Genomic DNA, 9,879 nt, shown 5'->3' on the forward strand with positions numbered 1-9,879 from the left:
CTGGAGACAGGTACATCGACGGCTGGAACAGACGCACTCTCAGACGAGCGGGGGGACTTATTAAATGGACCATTTTGGAAAATCCCAGATGACCTTGTACAAGAGTGAGGTTATACCCACTGAGCTTATCCTTTAAAAAGAGATACTTGGATTCAGCAAAGACAAAGTGCAATCGAGTCATTTATGCATAACCTGCAGCACAGACAAAGGCAAATTAGTAATGTTACATTATCCTTTAGGATTTGTGTCAATTCCAGCAAGGTAGACATGCTCTTAAAGAGCATGATAAAATGCTTATTTAAAAAGCTTACACACACATACCTTTTTATTGACTAGTGTAAGACATTGTGGGCATCATGGCTATTCCATATCACCCAAATCGACCACAAGACGTCAGTATTGAGCCAACTTCACACTGAGGCCAGAACAGCCCACCTTGGGTTTATCCTTCACTCTTTACAAATGAGCTGCTTACAGAAAGCCAAATAATGCAACTCCAGTCATGTGTAATTTATTTTAAAATGTGTTACACCTGTTAACAAATGATTTATTTTGCAACATGACAGCCAAAATTACTCCACACGGTTATAGTGTTTGTGTACCATATGTTGCTGTGAGGCGTGGGAAAACCAAAAATTTACAATTACCAGTAAAACACCACAAGATTAAACAAAGCAAAACACCACAAATCTGATCCAATTATCCCCCAAGATAAAGCCTCAGATAGAAATGTCTGTGGTAGTTGGTGCTACAGAAGGTTTTAGAAATGGCCAAGAGGTCACATATAAAATGAACACTGTGCACATTCTCAGAGCACTCCCATTAAATGTTGGTAGCAAAAAAACCAACAAAAACCCACTAACTTCATTAGTTCACCTCTCACCTCCTGCATTAACAACAGAGGTGAGATTTTTAGCTATTCCTGACACAGGTATTAGAACTGAACCACTAAAAGACTTGGTACAACCATACATTTAAAAAAAGAACCAAAACAATCACAGCTAGTACATACAAAGGTGCATCATTTTTTAAATGACAAGATTAATCTCTCACTTCATATAAAAGGGGAGTGTTTATATTTCATAGTTATCTGCATTGTGTAGTTAAATGTAACAGCACAGGCCAAACTGAATAAACAGTTCAATATTAATAACTAGTGTTGGCTTATGTTTTGACTTTGACTCTATACCACTGTACAGTACATTAATGTTAACAGTAAAATATAATTTAAGATTTATTATTTTCAAAAAATGGTACCAAATTTGTACAATATAATATTGTTGAATCAATATTTCCCCATATCATTTCAAGCATTCATAAAGGGTTCATAAACCCCTTAAAAAGTAGTCTAAGCAGAGCTGAGAGGAGTCAGATTTCTACACTTCTTCAGTATGAGATCCGTGTGTAAACAGAACCAGCAAAGCACATTTACTGTTATGCAAGTCAACAGTTTGTTGTACCCATGTCTGAGTCCTTTAACCTGTAGATGCTAGAGGGAACCTCCAGGTCCAGGGAAAGAACACAGAACAGTTAATCAGAAACGTCAAACTCGAGTTTAAGGGGCAGCAGACGTAACGGCAGGGAAATGTGAGTTTATGGTATGTAAAAACAGAAAAGCAGAAGCTTGAGAGAAACACAGTAAGCGAAAAGGTCCCCTGGCAAATGCCAGACCAGAGATGCCACGTCCACGGTGTACCCTGCTTGTTAAGACAGTGACTTTGGAACCTTGCTGAGTACAGGAGACAGATGCACGCAGCACCACCCATCCTAGAGACCCCAGCAAAGGCATCGCTCCACCCAGAGCACTACCCCGCAAAGACCTGGGGCTGGAGGGGCGGAGGCAGCAGGTCGCTGTCCGCGTTGTCGGCGTCGATGGCGGAAGCGTGTGGTTTGATCTCCAGCGGGTATTTCTCCAGGATCTCCTGCACCTCGCGACCCACGCTCTCCTGCCAGGAGCTGAGCTCGGCTTGCAGGCTGTGCGCCCCGTCCATCACCTGCTGCTGCCGCGTCTCCAGGGACGAGAGCAGCTCCAGGTTGCGGCGGAGCTGGGAGAGGGCGGGGCCGGCGTGGGGCCAGGGCGCCGCCTCCCCCGGCCCACGTGGGGACACCTGGCCACACATGTGGCGCTCAAAGTCCTCGGGACTCAGGTTCAGAGACTGGGCGTCCAGCTTCTCAATGAACGCCACTGCGCAGCACTGGGGCAGAGGGGGGGAGAAACCATTACTGAAAAGACCGCAGACATTCAACCACAGACCCAGACCCGACAAAGACATGGCCGACCACCTTCAGGACCTGGACTGTGAAGGACACATTACAAAATTCAAGGTAGGGACTTAAATACCACTGAAACAGACCGCTGGCCTTTTCACCAGAAAATAGCTATTTAAAAAAATAAATAAGCAATTGATAAAAAAATTAAAAATCGTTCTGCGGAGAATGCGAGAGAGGTCAGAGCAGCAACCGGCACTACGCAGCAGGGCCAGCGGGCCAGACGCGAGGCCTCACCAGGTTGGTGAAGTAGTAGCCGTCCTCCCCGGCCATCAGGCGACTCGGGGTGCAGAAGCGCGTGATGTACTGGATGTTGGAGTGGAGCCGCGGGGGGTTGGCCTTCAGCACGATATAGATGAGGGCGGGGAGGAAGTCGTCGGCAGACGCCGGCTCCCCCTTCGTCACCCTGATGGCGTTGAAGATGTGCTTACTGCAGCTGGTGATGCAGGCCAGCTTGTCCCTGGGCACACGTCTGGAGTCCATCTCGATGACGTCTGGGACGGCAAAAAGGCAAAACGTGTGCGCTTGGCGTTACTGGGGGTGACCGGGGGGGCAGACGGCAAAGCGCCGAAGGCAAGGGGGCAGAGTTTAGGGTCGGTGCGTGTGGCGCACGGAGTCAGTGCAAGGTCCACTCACCTGTGATGGCCTTCACGACACTGTCAGCCACTTCTGGGTTCTCTTCATCCATGGGAACACACAGCATCTGAATGGTTACCCAGTGTAACGCCCTGCAAATCCGGCACCATCAGAACGTGGAGCACCAGTTCACCCCCAACGCACAGACAGAGCTCAAACTCAGCGCCACAACTGAGCCAGCTAAAAGATTATTCCTTTGTTTACTCTGAAAAGACAACGCGTTCACAGGCCTCTGCTGGCAGATTGAACACCCAGGGAGGCGTGTCCACGCCCAGGGACTCACCGGATCCTGTGCTGCGTAGCCAGGTCTTTCTTCTCATCGTCTGTTGTCTCAGGACAGAAGACACTCTTATAGAGGCGAGTCATAATGTACTTCTCCACCTGATCCATCACCCGCTCCACCTTCTCGGAAGAGCCTAAAGAAGGCAGACCAGGAATCACGGGTGGAGAAAACTCATTTTTCATATTCTTCATTTGAGACACGAGACTAACGACAGAATTCTCTTATTGCTTAGTTAATATACCATATCTTGAACAGTTCTAGTACAAAATACCAGAACTTCTAAACACGGTTTTTGAATACAATGTCCATACTGAATAAAGAATATGAGAAACATCTGAACTTTATGTAAATGTCTGCCAGGTAAATGAGACAATGCAAAAGCTGAGAGCACTTAAGATAGTTATGAATGAATTTAGAGAATAAATGAACTGCATTAAAAGGTTATTGACTGACAGGACCATTCCTAATGACAATTTTAGATGTCTTTACATTTTGTGTGTCAGGGTCTTTACATAACTGCCTGTGTGGCTGATGAGAAATCATTTGGAAATGTTTAATCAACAACAACCTAGGACATTAGATAATAAACCAAAATTAGATTTATCAAAGGAAAGCTGCGATTTTTAAAAGCAAAATTAGTTCAGTCATTAGTATAATTACAGCACAATCACTCAGAGCCACACCTTTAAAATGGGACATGAGGCGGTCAGACATGTTCTGGTAGAAATCCTGCACACACTCAGAGAGCTCATCCGCACCGAGGTCCTGAAAGATCAAAAGCTCATCGGTACTAAGGTCCTGAAAGATGACAAACCGACCACAACGGTGCAATTCAGCACACAGCCATAACGGCATTATGCCACAGCAGGTATGGAGACTCGAATAAATATTTCATTGACTGTGAATGCAGCTTTTCTTGTAATTTCCTGTAGATATATTTGTCCCTCTGTCCCCAGTGCATTCAGAGAGCCAAACAGCATGAAGCAGCAGCTGGGATTGAATCTCTCCACCTGTCAGCACAGCACAGAGGCACGGACCCCCACTGAGCCGGGAGGCGAGGCCCACTTCACCAGACGAGACGGAACACATTCAGCCTTACTGAACAGTATCTCACACCAGTGAATGCATTTTTTACCAATAAGCACTGTTTAGGGGTGGGTGAAACTGCATACATGTTTTTCTGCAAACCTACACACACACACAATATGCATCATAAAATTGAGCTCTTTTAAGGTTTTCTAACAACCTAGTACAGAAGAAACAATGCTACAGCAAAAAGGTTCCATTTAAAACGTGTTTTGTAAGTTTTCAGGTGATTTTTTTTTTTTTATGAGATGACATGCGAGGGCAAACCTTCTTCATGGCCATGCTCTCTATGAACAAACGACTCTGTTTATGGATTTCACGTCCTGGCTTCTGCAGGTTCTTTAGGAACTCCACAAATTCCCTCGACACACGTTCCGAGTCCACGCTGAGCTGCCGCGGAAATGATGGACTGTGCGACTTCGCCTCGTGACTGTCTGGGTGGAACACACACACACATACACACACACAAAAAACATCAAAGTGTGAATACACAAAGGTACGTTACAGCAGAGACGTGAGGTACTCCAGGAGTCTCCAGGAGTTCTAGTAAAGGTGATCGCTTGGACACCTCTGGGTAAACGGAGACTGCGTGAGTCGCATTTCTGCTTCCTATGAGGAATGCAGCTTTTAAAACTCACTTTAACAGTCTCGCTTATAAGAAGTGTGTGAATGGCGTGTAGTTTCCTGTACGCGGCCCTGGGCCAAGGGGCAGTGGACACCCACCTTTCAGCCGGGAAACGAGTGCTGACCGCCGCACGCATGACAGCATGATGAGACATCAGACACCAGTGAGCGCAAAGACACGTTACGCATTTTCTCTAGTGCACATGCGCACGCCCACACATCACAGCAAAGTCCAAAACCACATTTATGACAGTAAGCAGGCTGATGGCCAGCAGCTAAAAACCTCCCAACCACACGGCCAAGGCCTCAAAGTAAACACCAACGACGTATTACCACACCAGCAAGCCTGGGCATCATTTCCACACACACCTTTCCTCACGATCATTTATTTTATTTTGCTATAAATCTGTAAAAATGCAATTTTAAACATTTGCTTATTTGCACAAAAGTAAGTGCTTTGTGCTTCTTTCGCTGAAGCCCAGAATGCAGGTAGTGTTCTGTGATGTTAGCTGCTGCGCATCATAAACCCCGCCGTGAGCCCAGGTTCCAACGGGGTAAGAGAATGATTCCACCCGCCCAGCCTGACCAGAGTCACACGGCAGCTCCAAAGAGACGTGACGGATCCTCTGTACTTGGTTTCCCAAAACCACTGCAGTGGTAAAAATGTGATGTGCCAGAGGAAGCCCAACATTGCAGCAGCGTCCATCTCAACGGAATCTTACGACGCTGTCCACAGCTCTGGTGCTTTTGGGAAACCAGGCCCAGAGGGCCCCCATGTTCCTCTGTGCCTCAGTCCACAGGGATCATACGAAGCACTCGAGCGTCACCTCAAACGAGGAGGCCCACAGGCCGGGCCTGCCGAGGGGGCGGGGCCGGGGGCCCCCGTTACCTTCTGCGGGGGAGCCGATCTCCCAGGGCTGCGTAAAAATGCCCCTCAGGTCCCGCAGGAGCGCCTCCCCGTGGCTCTCCCTCCTGCCCTGCGACTTCTCCTGAATTCTCTCTCCCTCAGAGAACACTGGGACAGACCCGGGGCAGGCGGGTGGGGTCGTGGGTGGGGTGACAGTGGGGATTGGTGGAGGAAAAAGAAAGAAAGAGAGAAATGCAGGTGGAGTGATGGTGAAATTTTGTTTTAAAAAAAGGAAACGAAAAATGAAATGATGAGAAATTCTGCTCGCTCACTCAAAGCACAAAGGGAAGCGAAATCATAACGAGCAAACGGCATGTGAGTGGAGAAAGAAAACATGGTTAAACACAAAACGTTATCTGCATTTCGCTTTAGCGCATTCTCCGACAATAACCAGGCCTTCGGTGCTTACGCGGGAGAGCAGCAGGAAGAGGGAAAACAACAGAAAGGGTTTTGTGACGGGACGCGATGCCCGCAGGAGACAGAGCGGGTGCAGTTTCTGGGAAAGGATGGAGGTGGTGGTGCATGAGTGGACTGTGGAGTTTTAGGAAGGAGGACTGGTCCACAAAGTCCGAGGAAGAATAACCAGACGTGAGCTGTACTGGACTCCAAACGTTAGGCTCTGATAGCAGCTGATAAGAGTTATACAGGAAGTGCGGTCCATCTCATTCTTCTTTTAGTAACCTCAAACAACAAAGAAAATTAGACCTCGGGGCTCTAGAAGTGGCTCACAGTGTACAGAAAGAGATGAGCAAGACAATTTAATCTCATCTTCTTGCAAATGAAGGTTAAAAAAAAAAAAAAGACCACAGTGGGAAAGGCACAACCAGCCTGATAGTGGCCGGATCGTCCGATAGGTCCTCTCCCGGAGAGCTTCGTACCTTTCTTGGGCGCTGCACGAGAGGAAGGACTGAAGAACTTCTTCACCGTGGTAACCTTGCGAGTCTTCTCGTTGGTCTTCTTCTCTTCAAACTTGGAGAATGGTGCGAGAGAGGGTGGAGTCTGGGAGGTCTGGGACCGAGGCGTGGCCTGGGAGCCGTGGCTGCTGGCGTAGGCGGCAGCATCCTCCTCCCTCTGCAGCCTGCAGTGCAGAAAACAGCCTGGACTGAACACCAGTACCCACAAACCCCTGCACTCGGCCTGGATTGACCGCTAACTACACTACATTGACGGTAACTAAATGAGACCGCCGTTTTTGGCCTAGAGTTGGTGAAATTTGCTCTTTGGCAAAGTTTCTCTCCTGACACGCACCTTAAAATTATAATGACATCACATGGGGATATACTGACAGTCTAAGAGATTTTTTGGAAAACTGTATGCACATGATAATTAAATGTTATTTGTACAGCATTATTAAATGCTATACACACACACACACACACACACACACACCACTCAAATGCAAGTCTAAAGAGATGGAATACATCATTACAAACTCTATCAAATTAACCAAACTGCCTGACAAACACATTAAAAAAACTATGATGGCTTTGATCACTGTGTAATAAATTCATATTGTGAAACAGTATTTTTAATACTAGGTTATCGTACCATAAATCTTTCAAAACATAACAACAACATCTCTACCACCAACATTCATATTCCTGTGCTCAGCTTGGACTGTCCAATAGAGCAGTGCGTCCAAAGGTCCATCAACATGCTACGAATAAAGACAAAAGGTAACAGCATAAGGAGGTCCACAGATATTTTCATCACTGTCTAACTGAGGTGAGAGTCTGACGGTGCTGTGTGGTCCTGTGCGGGCCCACTCACTTCTCTGCCAGGGCCCAGTCCTCCTGGATCTGTCTCTGGCGCGCTCGCTGGTACTCCTCCCGCCAGCACTTGGAGCACAAGCCCTGCCATGCTGCGTTGCCATAGTAACCGCAGCCTTTCTTACACAGCAGCTCCGATTGGTCCACATGGATCCCTCTGCGTTCAGAACGCTGACTCATCGTGTGCTGGAGCTGCGCTGGGTAAAGCCTCAGGGAACACAGAAATCTGACTGCGTTTACACCAGCTCCTTTAGGCCGATTCGGAGAGGAAGCAAAAAAAACAAAAAACGGGTGATGGCGCGAGTGTAAACACCGTGGATCGAATTATTCACTTCCACAACTGAAACTAAATGAGCGACATCTAAATGAGAGCAGGACATCCAGCCTGAACAGTTGATAGCCAGAAAAAAAGAACATTCATTCCAAATGAGGTTGAAAAGGCCTCGTGGAATTTAGTTCTCACTGCAGATCGGACACTCAAGCAAAATTTTTTTTTTTTGCAATAGCCAGCACAATACAATGCAGACTTGCTGACACTGCACCTCTAACTACAGAAACGAGTTGCTTTGCGAGTTCAAATCTTTCTGAAAGTTCAAAGGGATGGGCGCACAGATAGCGACGTGTATCTGAGTACACGCTTGCTTCAAAACGTGGTGAATTCTTATGGTGAAGAGTTCTCTCTGCTAGAAAACATCACATTTGTACAATATTTATCTATTCTGACCTTGGGGCATTGCAGCACAGTCTGGTGTTTTCCAGATATCACATCATAGAGACCACATCAGCGTCTCAGTTGTTTGATCGGCTGATTAACTGAATCCAATATGTTGCAACCCAACAGGGACTTGTTAACTAATCTGCTGAATAACTGAATCTAGTATGTTGCAACCCAACAGGGACTTGTTAACTAATCGGCTGATTAACTGAATCCAGTATGTTGCAACCCAAGAAAACAGAACTAAGCGCAAATTTATCTTAGCTATGCAACCTTTTCATGTCAATACTATCTGCTGCTAGCTCAAGCTATCTTGTAAACACTGGTGTCGGAAGACGACATTGTTTCATGAAATATGTACATGAAAGCTAATCTGTTAACAATGTAAAGTGCTGTTTGTCATTAACTTGCTGGGATAATTGACAAAAACACAAAGTTATATTACGAAGTGAGCTAACGCTAGCTAGCCTAGCTAACCATGTTCAAAGCTAATTGATAGCCTGCAAGCACACTATTTAGCTGCAATTCGTTACTAAAGCGCAGCATTCTGACTTAGTTCACAAACCTCAGCAATTGTCATTCGTATAAACAAATGAAAAGGCATAAACACAAAACCATGCAGAAACGCAGCGACCTCACCTGCTCTACCAGCTCCACGTCCCCAGCGCAACCACACAGTGAGATCACTTCTGTGCGACAGCGTCTCACCATCACGTGGGCGGAGAGAACGTAAACACCAACATCTAGAAAGTAAACACCAACAACTGTCTCACTACCTCAACAGCACGGACTTATGGAAAGCCATCGGGTCAAAGTGTGTGGAAATTAACGTTCTAGCACGATAGTTGGCATCCAATTGTCATATTTTATATTTATATATTATTTTAAATTCTAAAATGGATTTATGGTAACTTGACAAAAACGTTTCCCCTTAACGTTTTTTTTTTCTCTAAGTAAAAGAAAGCCGTAAATTAATATGCATCTTAGTAGCAAACAGATCCGACGTCGACATCTGGGTATCTGAACAGGCTACAAAGCAGGGATTTACAACCAACGATGAAAGTGTAAAAAAAAAAAAAAAAAAACCCCCAAAAAACCAAAACACTTTTTATTTGAATGACTACCGAACTCACCTACGATCACTGCTAGGATGTCCCTAACTCAATGAAATATTTATCTGTAGACTATCATAGTGATGTCTAACTAACCATCTGAAGAAATGGATGTTTTTGTTGTTTAATTGATCTAATGATGATATTCTATATTCTTGTAGCAAAAGATCTCAATAGTCTAATTAATTTAGCATGTTAAATGCGGTGTAGCAGCAAGGGTTGAAAACGTGTTGTTCAGATTGAGAGTTCCTGTCCAGTGAGCACACAGGAGCCAACAGCAGGTATCACTTACCCTCCTGATGAGATTAAAGACTGTCGCCGGATGTCATGGAAACGACCTAGGCTGCGTTTAGATGTTTCCTGCGAATAGTCTGAATAGAGTTACTCATTGTTTCTCATGATTAACATGGATACTTCTGAAATGGATTGCATCAGTTATTTCGTAAGTCACTGCTCATATAATTGCATCAATCTTGTAA

The 9,879-nt window shown here is 45.7% G+C and overlaps 1 protein-coding gene across 3 annotated transcripts; it reads right to left on the reverse strand.

Annotated features, from left to right (window-relative positions):
- Window positions 1-495: 495 nt before the first annotated feature.
- On the reverse strand, window positions 496-9,031 carry rabgef1 (RAB guanine nucleotide exchange factor (GEF) 1). Of its 3 annotated transcripts, XM_027032745.3 has the most exons (10): window positions 8,928-9,031; window positions 7,575-7,821; window positions 6,683-6,882; window positions 5,787-5,912; window positions 4,541-4,707; window positions 3,871-3,952; window positions 3,188-3,320; window positions 2,905-2,996; window positions 2,506-2,762; window positions 496-2,195 (listed from the first exon to the last, which is right to left on the reverse strand). In XM_027032745.3, the coding sequence occupies exons 2-10, from the start codon at window positions 7,751-7,753 to the stop codon at window positions 1,806-1,808; spliced, it is 1,626 nt and encodes a 541-aa protein (XP_026888546.2). In that variant the 5' UTR covers window positions 7,754-7,821; window positions 8,928-9,031; the 3' UTR covers window positions 496-1,805. The 3 variants fall into 3 exon arrangements, with proteins under 3 accessions (XP_026888546.2, XP_026888548.2, XP_081558256.1); XM_027032747.3 differs by lacking the exon at window positions 5,787-5,912; XM_081702130.1 differs by lacking the exons at window positions 5,787-5,912; window positions 6,683-6,882; window positions 7,575-7,821; window positions 8,928-9,031 and adding an exon at window positions 4,997-5,780 and having other exon boundaries at window positions 4,541-4,703.
- Between the last annotated feature and the right edge of the window lie 848 nt (window positions 9,032-9,879).

Source organism: Electrophorus electricus, chromosome 19 (genome assembly GCF_041902795.1).
Source record: "Electrophorus electricus isolate QZ-2024a chromosome 19, ASM4190279v1, whole genome shotgun sequence".
NCBI lineage: Eukaryota > Metazoa > Chordata > Actinopteri > Gymnotiformes > Gymnotidae > Electrophorus > Electrophorus electricus.

Bases quoted from the DNA above. Each gene is read 5' to 3' on its own strand.
- rabgef1 (XM_027032745.3), bottom strand. From the start codon at position 7,753: ATGAGTCAGCGTTCTGAACGCAGAGGGATCCATGTGGACCAATCGGAG. The intron at 3,953-4,540 runs GTTTGCCCTCGC...TTGATCTTTCAG, and splicing joins AGAGCATGGCCATGAAGAAG to GACCTCGGTGCGGATGAGCT. The intron at 2,997-3,187 runs GTGAGTCCCTGG...CCGGATTTGCAG, and splicing joins GCTACGCAGCACAGGATCCG to GGCGTTACACTGGGTAACCA.